The sequence below is a fragment of the Erpetoichthys calabaricus genome, chromosome 13 (genome assembly GCF_900747795.2).
Source record: "Erpetoichthys calabaricus chromosome 13, fErpCal1.3, whole genome shotgun sequence".
NCBI lineage: Eukaryota > Metazoa > Chordata > Cladistia > Polypteriformes > Polypteridae > Erpetoichthys > Erpetoichthys calabaricus.
The window spans coordinates 79184109-79201176 of record NC_041406.2 but is presented as its reverse complement, the minus strand read 5'-3'; the positions used below and the strand labels follow the sequence as shown (position 1 = coordinate 79201176).

Here is a 17068-nt window from a genome sequence, read left to right as displayed (position 1 = left end):
AAGTCATCCAATGTGAATGGATAACTACTAAGGAAATTGTCTCACACAGTAGTTTTCTTTTTTCATTAAATCCATTTATGTTCCATGGTGGGAAGATAAGTTGACAGTATGATAATGTGTCTTTAAGAGCTGGCTTTCTCCTTCACCAAAAAGGCTGCTGGCATTGGATTTGGTTCCCCTCAATCATGTGATGAAAAAGAAGGCCCCAAAAAAGGATATATCAATGTAATTATTACCAAAGAAGATACACTTTTCTACCTATATGAATGGTTTTGACAAAAAGAATAATGAGCATACAGATTCATTGATAAAGACAGAAGCTTGCCCAGCTGTTCCAAAATTGCTTTATGTAAGTGCGGCAAAATTGTCGCCATCCTTTAATGATTTTGTTTGGCTGATGAAATATTCTGCCTGTGTTGACATTACACAAGCATTAGTGTTTGCTTTTGATGAGCACAAGTGTCTCCTAGTTACTGAATATATAATAGCCAATCAGTATTTCTTAAGAGCATTAGAATGCTTCAGCTTCAAGCACCTGAAAAGCTTGCTGTTATCAGAATGTATGCACATCCTTAAGACTTCTAGGGTAGGAATTATAGATTCCTGGCTCATATATAATATTTAATGAATATACTCACTTTATCTTTGTCTATTCACATAGCTTCTAATTTGAACTCAGTTTTTTTTAATAAAGAGTTGAGCGCACCCAGCAATCTGAACTGTTGGTGGCTTGGTGGAAATCTTTGTTGATTTATTCTTTCTGTATGTACTGTGCTGTACAACATCTTAACTCATAGGTATTTAGTGAAACAACGACACAATAATGTACTTTATGTAGACCTCTTCACACGTTAAATACAAAAAGTCTAATAAGTACAGTTAATCTTTACATTAAATACTGTATTGACTTTCACAGAAGGCTGCATGGAGGCTACCATGGCTACTCCATGGATCCAGCATCCTGGTTTCTTAATGTTCTCTGTATATGTGGAGTTTGCATATTTTTCTCTGGTTTCCCACACACATACCCAGGACATGCATGTTATGCTAAGTGTCAAGTCGGGTGTGTTCTCATGGTGAGGGGATGTGTGGGAAGACCCTGTGCAAAATTGGTTCCTGCCTTGTATCGAATGTTGTCAGGATAGACTCTGGACTCTAGCAACCGTTAATCAGATTAAGCTTGTTTGAGAATCTTGTGTGATTTTATGTTACCTTTCTTAACAAAGCTAACAAACATATGCTTCAGAGTAACCAAGTAACATGCATGTTATTCAGTACATGATACAGTACAAAGAAACAGAAGTTTTTTTTTTAATAAATAAAAAGAAGGTTTCTAGTATAATATAACAATGCAACAGAGCATATGCAGCGCATTGTGTATTTTCTGTATGGCAAACACAAAAGAAAAGAAATGACCAAAATTTACATCAACTGCTTTGGTAGGCAAGACTACCAAAGACAAGGGTTCATGTGAAACGAAAGAGTAGGGTTAACTTTTGACTTTTGGTTTTAATGTCATGATCCACTGTCACTTGGCCAAGGTTGAATTATGTTTAGAAATACACCCAGATAAAAATTTACTCTGTGGCCATAAAAGCCATTAACTGATAAAGCATAAAATAAAAATCACAATGGTTATTTGCTAATTACTATATTATACTGTACATCATGGTAGGTATAGAATTTCATTTATTACCCTGTATAAGCTATTTTAATATTCAGAGAAATGTTATTATGACTGTGTTATGGGTTTATTACTAAAAGCACTGCTGACTGCAATATCTTCTATGAACATTTAGTCAAACATTGCATTGAAAATATTGCCTAAATTGTGATTATTGGTGCATACAGTTTTCTTTTCTTTCTTTTTCAGGTCCTTGGGGAAGGTGCATGGGAAATGAATGTGGACCAGGTGGCAGTCAAAGCAGAGCTGTATGGTGCGCTCACACTGAGGGGTGGACTACATTACATTCGAACTGTCTTAAGACTGAAAAGCAGCCTGATAACCAGCAGAGTTGTTTTCGGGTTTGTGACTGGCACAAGGAGTTATATGACTGGCAGTTAGGGGAATGGAATCAGTGCCAAGCTGTGGCTTTAAGAAACTCTGGAAATTATAAATCCTTAGAGTGCATTAAGGGGGAAGAAGGAATTCAAACCAGAGAGGTGTCATGTGTTCAAAAAGCTAATGGCACACCAGCTGAGGATGTGATTTGTGAATATTTTGAACCAAAACCCCGCCTTGAACAAGCTTGCCTCATCCCTTGCCCACAGGATTGTGTCGTTTCAGAGTTTTCTTCATGGTCCCCATGCTCCAAGACTTGTGGTGTTGGGTTGCAACATCGTTTTCGGAGTGTTTTAGCCCCACCGCTGTTTGGAGGATCTAGTTGTCCGAACCTTACAGAATTCCAGCCTTGCCAGTTTAGTGCCTGCGAATCAGAGGAAAGTATGTACAGCTTGAAAGTGGGGCCCTGGAGCACTTGTGCTATGCCTCACTCCAGACAAGCCCGTCAAGCTGGGAAGCGGCGGAAGAACAAAGGCAGGGAGAAAGCAGTCAAGGATCCTGAGACACGAGAGCTGATTAAAAAAAAGAGAAACCGCAATCGACAAAACAGACAAGAGAGCAAATTCTGGGACCTGCAGATTGGATATCAAACACGACAGGTCACGTGTATCCATAAAAATGGCAAATCTACTGCTCTGAAGTAAGCTTTTTATTTACTATACCATTGAAAGTGTTTGCAAAGTCTTGTTGTTAATACATTGTTATTACGAAATGAAGATCATTATCCTTTTTTATTAATTAATGTTTTAAAATTTGATTTATTTACATTTCCGCCAATATATTTTACATTATTATTGTGTTTTATTTTTCCTTGAAAATTCCTAGATATTGTTGGACTGATGTAAAGTCTCTAACATAACAAATTATAATCAAGCAATCCTCTTAAGACACTGCCAGGGTTACGTATTTCACAGTATAATGGCTGCTAAATGGTAATTGGTCTATCAATCAGTCAGTGAGCTGTTCATCTATAGTAGCATTACTAATATTCATTACAAGACACTTGTTTTTAAGATTTCAATACTGCTACAATACTGACATTTAAACAGTACTGCATGTAACTGGATTTAAAAAGGTAGAATGAAAATAAGGAAAATGCAGTTCTGAGCTACACCAGGAGGAGCTTGGGAAATATGTAACAGCTACAATAGAAAACAAAACACCATGTAAACAACTACAATTAAAAATGTATTTAATGCAACATAATTTTATCCTGCCAGTAAGGTGTACAGTGGCAAGCCACTGGAGTAGGAGGGCTCAGAAAACTGTAGCAAAGATCAGCTTCAAGAAAACATTCACCAAAACACATACTGTGAATGTCATCAGACAGAGAGTTACCAGAAGTTCATGGACAAAAGACAAAATGTCACCAAAAACGAAACCATTAACAAAATTGGAAGGAGAATTGCTAGAAGTTGATAACCAGAAAAAGTTTATTACTGGAAGCACACATACAGTGATACCTTGAGATACGAGTTTAATTTGTTCCGTGACCGAGCTTGTAAATCAAAATGCTCTTATCTCAAATCAATTTTCCCCTTTGAATGAATTGAAATGCCATTAATCCGTTCCGGACCCCCAAAAAACACTGCAATTTTTTTGTTACATGTTTTTAAATAAGAAAAATGTACTTATAAATAACGAATATTGTATAAAAGCACAATACAATAGAATGTACTGCAATAAACTGGTTTTATTAAATACAGTACAGTATAACGTACAGCATTTACCTTGGAGATCAGACGAGTTGAAGATGCTGACGGAGGTGGTGGAGAAAGGCTGAACTGAATAACTGAATGTTATTCACTGATTTTTGCCCTTTTTGCCACACCTTCCTCACTTTCATCTGCAGGGGTTTTCAAAAAAAAACCTGTCCAATGAGGTCTGTTTCATCCTCCCTTTCAGAATGTTTCTAAAATGCGTCATGCAAGTGTCATTAAATAGCGCCGCCGCGCGCCCAGTTGAAACTTTTTCTGGGTGTTTCTTTTGAATAAAGTCTGAACGTTTCTCCCACATTCCCAACATTTCCTTTATCTCACTTGTAGAGATAACTTCCTCTGCCTCCTCCCCGTCACTTATTTCCTGCAAAACCTCTGTGTGCTGCTGCGTCTGTAGCTCCTTTAGCTCCTCTGTTGTCAGTTCCTCAGAGTGCTCCTCGATGAGCTCATTGATGTCACCTTCATCAATGTCCAGGCTTGCTGGGGGATGTATCCTTTGGTCGCTATTATTCCTGCAAAGTTTTGAGGTAATCCTCAGCTGCCTTCATATCTGCACTCGCTTGCTCTCCATGTCTGACAACGGAGTGAATGCTGGTGCTCTTTTTAAAATTCTCGAACCAGCCCCGACTGGCTTTAAACGGCTCGCCCGATGCCAACTGCCTGAGGTCTGCTGCTGCAAATCAGCGTAAAACGCTTGTGATTTCTCGCAGATGATAGCCTCCGTCACGGTATCTCCTGCAAGCTGCTTCTCCGTCAACCACACAATCAGCAGCTTCTCCATATTTTCATGGATAGATATCCGCTGTTTAGAAATGATTTTAACGCCCTTGGCTGGCGTTATAGCCTTTATTGACTCCTTCTGCTTCAGTATGGTGCAGATTGTAGAAGTGCTACACTTGTACTGCTTCACCAAATCGGCTATACCTGGCTCATGTTTTTCTATAATTTCTTTTTTTAATTCAATGCACATCATCCGCTTCTTCTTCTCTGCACTGTCCTTCGCACTCACTTTCTTCGGACCCATAGTTGGAAAAACGAAGTTTTGCAAAATAACTGCAAGCACAAATGTGAGCACAACACTGAAGCTTCCACTGCGAGCTAACTGCTTAAAGTGAACGAGTGAGACTTGGGATGTTGCGGCGTTCACTGTGGCGAGCTGCATGAACTAGCGGTGGGGTGGGGTATCTGAAGCTGGCTCATAACCCAAATTTTAGCTCTCAACTCAAAGCAAAAAATCGGCCAAGAGACTGCTCGTATCTCAAAAAACTCATTAGTTGGGACACTCGTAAGTCAAGGTATCACTGTATTGAAATTATTTTAGCTTTGAGTCCGTAATAATGGGTGCTGCACTGAATGCAGCATATTTTATGAAATGTAGAACCGTGACATTGCACTTCATGAATTCTGGAAGTTGAGCCACTAGCAGTGGTGTGCTACCTTGTGACAACACAGCCAATAAATGCTGAAGCATACAAAAAAAACCCCTCAAAATTGGCAATGTGTCAATTTAAAAAATTACAATAACAAAATTCTATTTGCTTCCTGCTGAATAATTAATACAGGGCACCAATTTATAAACATTTCCTAATGTTCAAAGCTTCCAACTAACTACAATAGGGCAGCAGAAAAAAAAATTAAAAAGAGCAAATGTTCCATTTTCTAACGTCTTCTTCTTCTTTTGGCTGCTCCCGTTAGAGGTTGCCACAGCGGAAATAAACTAAACTAGAATGGAGCCAACTTCAGATATGATTGAGGAAGCAAAGTTCTAGGATCCAAAAAGAAATAACTGACTCTTCAGTTTCAATTTAAATGGTTTGGTTAGAGTGAAGCTTACAAACAAACCTTAAGAGATAATTGCAGGGTATAAGAGCCACAAAACAAAGCAGACATTCCCAATGAGTAATTTAATTCAATTTTTGAACAATAAAGGAAACATATTTGTCTGAAACGTTAATATAATGTACACAGCATAAGGAAAGTGTCATGATTTGCTATGATTTTGTGTCCTCAAATGCCACTATTATTTATTTTCGTCGTTAGGTCTGCTTCCAGCATTGCTAGGGGTGTGGCCTCTGAGGTCATGACCCATGTGTAATTGATGCATTGAGATTAAAGGACAACTATGAGTTCAAATCCTTATCCGATCTGCGGATACCAAAACGCTGAAGAACTCAATGTTTATCATTGTATACTTTTAGTTTTGACCCTCATGTTCTTTCAACCACAATTGTCCCTCATTATGCTTCTGTTTTGCTTTGTTTTCTGCATTTTTGTTTTGTTGTTTACATGCATCTCCCAGTTTTCTCCAAAGGTTTATCTGCCAGTGTGCTGATAGAACTGATAGTTTTCCTTAGTTGATGCCTTTGCTTAAATTGAGTACAAATCACAAGTACAATATCTTGTGAATTGAAGCACCTACTTCTTTATTGATAGGCTCAGTAGCACTTTGTGAGTCAATTTTATGGAATGAACAAGCAGTCTTGGCGGTTTAACATTTGTGCCTTAACCACTAAACCAGATGGACTGCATCAAACACTTAGTTATAGCATGAGCCACATATTATCCTATGAGGATCTTACAATGTATCTGAATCTTTTTAGTTTCATGATACTCTTAAAAAGGATACTGGGCATCTTTATATTTTGTATGGGATGTATTAAAGTGATATTGTTGTGACTGTAGTACTTTTTGGAGAGTCCTTTCCATTATGTTTTGTTTACACTGCAGTTTTGTTCATTGGTTGTTGCCATTTTGTGTTTTCTGATGGTTCCCATTGCTGCGTAATGGCACACATGACATCACTGCATCCAAAGTAATGGCGTCATCATACACACGCATTAGAAAACATAAATCTTATTTTAAAGACAGGAGAATATCCAAATTTTTGTGCAGATTTTATTTTTGTAGTGAGAACCTTAATAGAAGCCTTTAATAAATGCCTTTACTTCTACAATGTTTTGTTATGAAACCTTTCTGTTTCTTTAGTCAAACGTCTCTAAACAAATGTTTTGTCTGGAAAGAAGTCTTTTTGCCATTTGCCAAATTATTAAAAAGTAAAAGAAAAGAAACCTTTCCCTGATATTTTATTCTCAGCCACTGTTAAACCATTCAGATAGTCATGACATCTCTCTATATCTCTAAATATTTGAATGTACTTCTGAGAGAGCTATCATTGGCTGATCTGGACAAAGTAAAACACCTCCCCAATAAGCAAAATGCTGGATGTGTGTGCACATAGCTTTAGCTGTGTATGTGAACACCAAGAGAGTAAAGCCTGAAGATAGAGAGGTCATTTTAATTAGTTAGAAAAATACAACTGAAGCACAGATAAAGTCATTTTTTCAGGAACAGCACAGCTTGAGATTTGTGGTGACAGTGCGTTGTTTCTTTGCCCCTTGCAGCACCACTGACAGCTCCATATATCATGAATGATAAAGCATATGACTGACTGGTAATAAAACTGTGATTTTTTTTTTCTATTTTTTTGAGAAATCTCCTGGAATTTTAGTTGAGCAATTACTTAAATGAACATAACTAACTCATTTTAAGCTCAGCTTTGCATTTTGCATTCCACCTTTCCGATGTTGTGATCGAAACAGGTTTGTTAAAACACATCTATTTCAGTTAGAGATCTAATTTGACACCACTAACTAGATTTCATCATATACTAACTTTTATTTAAAAGCAGGTAATCTTTATTTTTCGGTTAGCCAGTCAGACAAATACATTATATAAAGTACATACTATAAGTGTGCACATGTACTGTAGACATTGGCAGATGATCAACATGGGGTGCTGCAATCAAGGTGCAGGTTTTGATCAGAATTAAAATTAAGTGGGAGTTATCCAATTAATGTATTTCAGGTTTCAGGAAATATGTTGTAGACATGCAAGCCCAGTGGGGAGATTATATAGCCTTGTCCTCACCAGATTATGTCTGTGGTGGGGGAAAAGCGCAGGAACATTTAGTGTTATTAGGGGAAGCTTAACAGCACCAGTGATTTGTGAGCTAATCTAGGAACCCATAAGTACTTCCAGTGGAATATCTGGAAGCAGCCATGAGCCCTGGTTTAAAAGGCCTTCCTTCTCCTTCGTCAGGAAGCTTAGAGTTGGCAGGATCAAATGATTAATAGAAAGAAAAGTCAATTTGGTGGAGATTGGTGGGTAATGGAGACAACAAGGTGACTGGGTGTGGTATTATGCTCGAGTGAATATTGAATCTTGTATTAGGTTTTATTATTCTGTTGCTTGTATCTTATCTTAGTGTAATTATCTCTTCTTTTGTTATGTTTTATTCCCTGTGTGAATATCAAAGAATGAATTGCATAGGTGGGATCTCAAGTGATCTTTCAGATATAGTGCTCTGTTTAACAGCTTCACTGATGGGGCAGTAGGTCATCTTTCAGCATTTCATTGTCAAAATAGTTGTGCTCTTTTAAATCCATTTTACCTACAGAAGATTAACATAACATCCTGTGGTAAACAGAATGTGTTCTGCTCAATGTTTCATAGCTGCAGGCCAGTATTCTTCTTGTATATTTGCAACAAAGACATAAGCCCTAGACAGATGCATAAAGAATCTATGCCATGAACTACTTTTGCAGTCATGTACCCCCATTACACAGGAGAGATTATACCTTATATGCAATGGGCCTGCTCTGTTGTCCACTGATGCAGCTACAGTTAAGATTTTTCTGAAGGTCTAATTACACCTGTATAGACACCATGTACATATCTTATCAGAATCAGTATGCAGAATCTGTTTTGCAAGCCAAATGGATTTTCAAGTACCAAAGGTTTTCAGATCTGGTACAGTTTTCCATTAGTTGTCTGCCAGTTCTGATCACTTTAGGAATCTCTCCATTACACAAGAGTGGTTATATCCTGTATTCAATGGGCCTGCCCCGTTGGTCACTAATATGGTCACAGTTAAGACTTCTCTGATGGCCTAATTACACCTGCATAGATGCCATGGCACATGTTATCTTATCAGAATCAGTATGTGGAATCTGGTCTGCAGGCAAAATGAGTTTTGTGGTACCAAAGGTTTTTAGGTCTGGTACAGGTTTCCATTAGTTGACTGCCAGTTGCAATCACTTTATAAACTACTCTGAGGGCAATAAGAATTCTGTGAAAGAAAATGTATGAATGATTTGGGGAATCAACAAGTCTACAGCAGCAAAAAGATCAAGTTTGTTCTTTAATTTTTCATTCAATTGAGAAATGTGGCTGATGACTAGTAACTACTGAATAGCAGGCCTATCCTAATGTGCCGGAGATGATTTACATGTTTTCATTCTACTGGGCACATAAATGACATCAACACTGAAGGGATGACAAATGCTGAAAGGTCAGCACATCTGTTTAGGACACTTTAGACAGTATTTAGCAAACTGGAAAATGCAGTTACAAGTTCAAAATGTAAAAATTAATTATGAAAGCTAAACAGGGCAACATTGAACAATGAATTGAAGAAAGCTTCCTTTGAAATCCATGACCATGGCAACATTTGCTCGTTCCACACAATGTGCAGAGGAAAATAAGATATCGGGTTATTATTTTTTTTAAATACTACATATAAATGCTGGTACATTACGCTTAAACACCAATGAAACAGAATTAGGAGTACTCTTTTGTAGGTCATTTTACTAATCAACACACTATTAAAAAGTTGTGCAGAAAAGAGCAACCAAATGTACCCCTTAATCTGAAGGTCATGTCCTATTCAAACAAGCCAACAAAATTCAATATGACAAAATCTAAGCATTTTCTGATCGTTTTTATAGCTGTTCATTATCCTAACTAGATAAATTCATATTGTAGCTGCAAGAAGAAAAGCACACAGACAAGAAGTGAAATGAACATAGAGTATAACCATTCATAGTGCAGAATAAATGTAAAAAATGAGCTGATGTTGAATAAAAAAATATGAAGTAAAAAGAAACATTATGTCATTTGGAGTAATTCTTTTTTCACACAAATGCTAAAAACTAAAAAATGTAATACTCTGAGACATTCTGATCACCAATTAACTCCACTTTAGTGAGGCATTTTGTTTTATATAGTGGGTTGGATAATGGATGGATGGATGCTACATGGTTGTCAGTGCATTTATATCATGTATATCTGCCAAAAGTCCACGTTTATTCTTGGACATCTCAATGGACTTACCTTCACACTGATGCATAATAACAATGGGATCATGCCAAGGCTGATGTTACTTTGTTTATTTTGCCTTTCATAGTAATAAATATTTGGTTTGTAAGTTTAACACTAGAATTACCAAAGCCTACGAAAAAACGTGTAAATCCGTCCCACCTTAAATCCCTTCGCACCTCTCCGTCAGCGTCTTTTGTCTTGTAAATGTGTCAATAAGCAGCAAGCAGCCTGCTATCACATCCCCCCACCACCGCACAAAGTTTTCTCAGCTGAAGTCTGTTTACCTGCGTGTCAGTTCCTTAGAGTTGTATAGAGTAAATACTATATTGTCATTTGGAACACGGCGGTAGGGGGATGTGATAGCAGGCTGCTTTCTCCTTATTGACACATTTAAAAGACAAAAGACGCTGATGGAGAAGAGGTACGAAGGGATTTAAGGTGGGACGGATTTACAAGTTTTTTTGTAGGCTTTGGTATTTCTAGTGTTAAAGATTAAGACAAGGTGTTTCGTTGCTGCCTCTTTGAAGGCTTGCAAAATTTTCACTAAAAAATTTTTTAGAGTTAAGATAATGAAAAAAAAAGCATTGCTTCTACAGGAGTAATTATCAGCTTGCTTTTTATTTATTGTAGTGTTTGATTTGTCTAATTGTGGCATAATGTTGCAGTGCTTAGCTTCAGGCATCTAGTTTTATCTTTCAGGTCAGGGGGTTAGCCAGGTATTAGTTGCAGGGGAAAAGAAATACGTGAATAATAATTCTCACTATGATCAAACAATTAAAACTGTTGCCAAATATATTTTAGATGGGTTTCAAACTTGAAATCCGTAACCCTCCCTTCCCAAGCCACTGGCTACACTTATGCTTCAGGTACTTCAGTTTCCTCCAGTATCCAAGAGGTACATGCACATTAGGTTAAATCAGGGGTCCTCAATCACAGTCCTGGAGGGCCGCAGTGGCTGCAGTTTTTGTTCAAACCCGGTTGCTTAATTAGAAATCAATTCTTGCCAATAGTTTAATTTCATGGCTTGTTAGTGCTTTAACTCTGCTATGTCAGGTAATTCTCATATCCTAGATTTTCTTCCCCTTTCTAAGGATATCATCCAAATGAAGGCTAAAATGGATGAGTAATTCTCAGTTCTTCACTTTTTTCTCTTCACTTTCCTTCCAAGTATTTAATTAAACCCTGTAGTGCATGATAAATACACACAGGTGTAAGTTGTAACACCTTTTTTACCTAAGCTAAATGGAGAAATGCTGGTCTCTTTTGTCATTTGCATGTTTTTGCTAATTAGGGGCAGTTAAAAACCAAGAATACAGCTGTTTAAGACTAAAATAAGCAATAAGGGTTCAAAATCTTAATAAGCGATACAACTAAAGTGAAGCTGAAGTGTTATTTGAGCAATAAGTGCTTCTTATTAAGCAATTGGGTTGGATCAAAAACCTGCAGCCACTGTGGCCCTCCAGGACCGTGATTGAGGACCCCTGGGTTAAATGGTGATTTAAGGCTGCTGAAACCTTTTCTAAACCATTTTACAACCATCTGAGAAAACTTTACAAACAATAATAAGCAAGTCAAAGAATTTATGGGTTTGTTATGTTATATAGTAAATTACGGTTGCATTCTCATAATGTGCTTTGAAAACGTTTTCAATCCTAATATGTTTTTCTTGTCTAAGATTCTCAAAGACAGGGATCATGGAGAATTAGATTAGAATTTTGAACCACCTGAGGCACTCTAATTCATTTTGGATAAGCATCTATTAACTTTGCACAACACAATGGAGAACTATTTGAATTTTCCTTCTTGAAAAATAGCATTAAAGCCAGGACTGGAATTTGCCACTCCTGCACAAATATTTCCTTTCTTAGCCACATACAGTGAACATTTCCCTTGCAGTATGCTATAGGCCACTGCTCTTTTGAAATTAAAATTTGTTTCACAGTTTCATGTTTGTAACAGAGGCATGCATGCATTTATTAAATACTGAATTCCTCTGTATTGAGTCCCATTCAATCCTCTCAAAAGTGCTGAAAAGCTTCTTTATAACATTACCTGGCTTTATGGTGCAGGCTAAAAAGTAGTACTCTCATCAGACTACTAACATTCAGTGTCCTCTACAAGGACTATATATATAGTCCTATATACATACTGTATCTACCATATAATAAAACACTAAGTTCTTTGTGTCCAGACACTCTGAGCAATCTGATTGGTCAGTTTGGCTTTGGTAACGCGAGAAAAGAGGAAGTGTGAGTATGAGACACACAAGGGAGGAGTAAAGATGTATGAGGTATGTTGAGAGAGTCCCCTTCAAAGATGGCAAGTAAAAAAACAGACAAGAGGCGAGAAAGGTGCATCCAAAATAATGACAGGTTCTGAAATGCAGGTTTTCTGGGAATGTGCTTTAGAGAGGGAGTGCTGGCTAAGAGACGTTCACACACGCAGATACATAGGAAAAGCAACGAAGGGACACATTGGTCAAGAGATAGCAAATATTTTTTAATTATTCTATTATCTGTTTGTGACAGGTACCATGTCTAGTCACTGTAAAAAATATATACTGTATATATTTTTTTAAATAAAAATCTGACAGCTGTGTTGCCAGTAAAATACTGTAAAAAATAATTTTGTTAATTCATATAAAGGTACCTGTTTAACAGCAACTGTTAATTTAATGCTATACTAATGTAATTTATTGACAGTAAATTACCATATAAACCAAGGTTGCCCAGTATGCTACATTATAGAAATAAACAGTAAACCAGCTATGGAAAAAATGGCAGCTGTGCTGCCAGTAATATACCGTACAACAAAAGACTGATTCATTTTAATTCTCATTACAGTATTAAAATCTTACAAACCTTCAAATTTAAGTTTAAAAAATCTTTTGAAAGTATAATAATAATAATTACTTTATTTGTATAGCATCTTATCATTAATTTACATGCAACTCAACGTGCTTTCCACAGATTAATCAACAAAAACAAAGATATAGCACATTTACTTGGTATAAGTATTACTGCATAAATGGATAATGTACAGCATTTTACTATAATTAGTAGAAAGTGCTGTGTTAAAATTAAAAATATGAAACTGCCTTGTCAATAAACTAAAATTTACAAGGTAGCACAGTGGCTGCTGCTTTACAGTAGACAGACCAGTGTTCACACCACAAGGGCTCCCTGTACAGAGTTTGCATATTCTTCGTGTCCAATCCAGTTTCCTCCCACAGCCAAAAGACATACAGGTTAGATGAATCGGTGAAGCTAAACTGGCCCTGACGTGTGTTTACACTGTGATGTCCTGGCAAACCATCCAGAAGTTGTTACTGCCTTGTGCCCACTGACTGCTGGGACAAGCTCCAGTTGCCCCACAATCTTGCCCTGGAAAAGTGGATTTGGCAGATGGATAGAAAATACATTACAAAATGCAACTCATGAAAAACGTTTTCAAAATGTGATAAAAAGCAAATGAGAAAAATCTAACATCATCTATATGTAGTACAAAAGACACTTTACACAACTTTTCATCTATTTGCAAAATATTTACAAAAATTGAATTCACTATTTTACCAATTTCTATTCTATTCTATTCTATTCTATTCTATTCTATTCTATTCTGTTCTAAAATTCCAAAAACAGCTTTTTGCACAAAGTACAGTTCTGAAAACATTTATTGTTATTTACTTATTTGACTGATGCCTTTATCCAAGGCGACTTACAACATCTGACATACAACTGTTTCCATTTATTTTGTCTTCCAATTGGAACACAGACAGGTGAAGCGAGTTGCTCATGATCTCAGTGTCAGTGACGGGATTTGAACCCACAACCTCAGTGTTTGAAACTTAAAGGCTGTGTTTTTTTTAGCATTACAAAAGCTGTAATTTAATATATTAATCTCTTGTAACTACCCTTACAGATTAAAAACAGGAAAAGCAGCATGAGAGATGACGCAAAAATAGCAAAAAAATGAATGTTTCGTCTTATTTGTGTTCTTCTGGTATTGGCTTTCCAGTGCCAAGTATGAGTTTGACTAGTGCCAGGAAATTATTCTTTACATAGAAAATTACATCATATATGATGCCACTTCAAATATATTTATATATGCAGTCACGTGCTGACTTGCAGCTCCTTTTGGGACCAGCCAAATGGCCATATGTCAAGTACAAATAAAATAAGTCACTTCATTTGGGGCCCTGTGGGACTGGTGTGACAGGTACACACCAACATTCAAGTCTCCACTGCTTTTTTCAGGGTGCCGCGTAGCACTTTTGAACTGCCCCTCAACTGTTATCATGCAGCTCACCCCCACTCCCTCTCCCCCTGTGTGCAGCTATGATCCCGAAACTCCATGAGGAACTACTCGTCATTCACATGTCTGTACTTGGCAGCAATCAATTGATACTTCATTAGCACTAGAATTACCAAAGTCTATGAAAAAACTCGTAGATCCGTCCAACCTTAAATCGCTTCACACCTCTCCATCAGCATCTTTTGTCCTGTAAATGTGTCGATAAGCAGCAAGCAGCCTACTATCACATCCCCCCACCCGCCGCACAGTTTTCTCAGCTCAAGTCTGTTTACTTGCATATCAGTTGCTTAGAGTTGTATAGAGTGAGAAGTCAAGCAAAATGACACCTTTTATAAATACTATATCGTTATTTGGAACACACGCATTTCATGTTTATGTAATGTAGCAGTAGGGGGCGCTAGAGCTCCCTTGAACCCTCAGATACCACTCCAAACACCAGGTAAAACTAGAATTATTTTTTTTATATTTTTTTTATAATAATACTGTGCACAAAGCACTCTACACTACACACAACACATACAATACACTATAATCAATAATCAATTCACCAATAATCACTCCTCCTCTCCCAGACACTTCGCCACCCTTCCTCCCAGCTCAGCTCAGCGTCTGGGCTTTCCCACAGTCCTTTTATATTCCCTGACCCGGAAGTGTTTCCCATCCTACAGTCCATGATTCCTTATCACTTCCGGGTCAGATAAAAAGTCCTTTTCTTCAACCCGGAAGCACGTCAATCATGACAACGGTTCTGCATTGGAGCAGGAATGCACGTCGCACTTTTGCCATCGCTGTGCTTTGTATATGTACACGGGAAGCTCTGCAGTCTACTTGTGACTTTATGCTGTAGGAAGTAAGTAAATAAATAAAGGTAAATATGTAAATAACATTCGATCTGGCTCTTATATACAAAGTACAGCGACGGCAGCTTACACCTGCAGCTACCGTCACCATGATCTGAGTTCACCTCTGTTATAGCGCGTCTTTATGTGAAAACAGCAGTGTCAGATGAGGATGTGGGTTTCGTGAACATGACTAAGAGAATAAAACTGAATAAAAAAAAACAAAGCTAACCTTTACAAGTATGATAAATTTACACCGGCTGTTACAGACTGAAATCAAATGTATGTTTTCATTCTAAGATAGAAAGAATAAGAGCAGCTCGCTTCTCAAAACAGACTCGACCGGGGTCAAACCCATGAAGTTTTGATTACCAGTCAACAGCTGATACCATTGCGCCACCGAAGCAATCATAGCAAATGTGTGTCACTGTCACACCCTAACACGGGTTCTTTATCTGCAGTTATAGTCTTGAATAGAAGCGCACTTTTTCTGTTATATTTGTACCTTTTGTGAAAGTGTTTATTCGATATTTGGACTTCAGGCTCCCCACATTATACACTTCATGTCTACATTTTGTCAATTATTACTAAAACATGAAAAACGTTTCTGTTTTAATGATGTATTTACATAAACATGAAATGCATGTGTTCCAAATAACGATATAGTATTTATAAAAAGGTGTCATTTTGCTTGACTTCTCACTCTATACAACTCTAAGCAACTGACACGCAGGTAAACAGACTTGAGCTGAGAAAACTGCAGCGGGTGTGGGGATGTGATAGTAGGCTGCTTGCTGCTTATCAACACATTTACAAGACAAAAGACGCTGATGGAGAAGTGTGAAGCGATTTAAGTTGGGACGGATCTACAAGTTTTTTCGTAGGCTCTGGTAATTCTAGTGTTAGGGACTCCCCACACTCGTTGTTCACAAGTTGGTTCTTTATGTTACATCATAGGAAAAAATTGTCATTCATTTTTTGATGCTTGTGGTGATCGATCAATAAATCACAGGTGAAAGCTGATGTACTGAATTGGGAAAATTACAGTCAGTAGTGGCTGTAAGTATGAATGGCCCATGGTTGTACTGTATATATGAGTGGCATGGTGGCACAGTCATTTGAACTGCTATTTTATTATCCAAATTCCTTCAAACCACAGACCCAGTATACAGAGTAACAATAACACAGAGGAAATATTAGGAGAGTAGGGATCTTGGCATGAAAAAACACTGTTTAATTGCCTTTGACAATATAGTAATCCCTCCTCCTTCGCGGGGGTTGCGTTCCAGAGCCACCCGCGAAATAAGAAAATCCGCGAAGTAGAAACCATATGTTTATATGGTTATTTTTATATTGTCATGCTTGGGTCACAGATTTGCACAGAAACACAGGAGGTTGTAGAGAGACAGGAACGTTATTCAAACACTGCAAACAAACATTTGTCTCTTTTTCAAAAGTTTAAACTGTGCTCCATGACAAGACAGAGATGACAGTTCCGTCTCACAATTAAAAGAATGCAAACATGTCTTCCTCTTCAAAGGAGTGCGCGTCAGGAGTAGAGACTGTCAGAAAGATAGAGAAAAGCAAACAAATCAATAGGGCTGTTTGGCTTTTAAGTATGCGAAGCACCGCGGCACAAAGCTGTTGAAGGCGGCAGCTCACACCCCCTCCGTCAGGAGCAGAGAAAGAGAGAGAGATAGAGAGAGACAGAGTTTGTTTTTCAATCAAAAATCAATATGTGCCCTTCGAGCTTTTAAGTATGCGAAGCACCGTGCAGCATGTCGCTTCAGGAAGCAGCTGCACAGAAGGTAGCAACGTGAAGATAATCTTTCAGCATTTTTAGACGAGTGTCCGTATCGTCTAGGTGTGCAAACAGCCCCCCTGCTCAATTCCCCTACGTCAGGATCAGAGAAAGTCAGCGCAAGAGAGAGAGAAAAGTAAGTTGGGTAGCTTCTCAGCCATCTGCCAATAGCGTC

At 37.7% G+C, this 17068-nt stretch overlaps 1 protein-coding gene across 1 annotated transcript in view; it reads left to right on the top strand.

The window, feature by feature from the left end:
- Window positions 1-17068, top strand: part of thsd7aa (thrombospondin, type I, domain containing 7Aa) — a 486116-nt gene that overhangs the window by 231699 nt on the left and 237349 nt on the right. The window contains exon 2 of the mRNA XM_028817154.2: window positions 1874-2702. Coding sequence (XP_028672987.1) covers window positions 1874-2702 — 829 coding nt within the window. The remainder of the gene's footprint in view (window positions 1-1873; window positions 2703-17068) is intronic.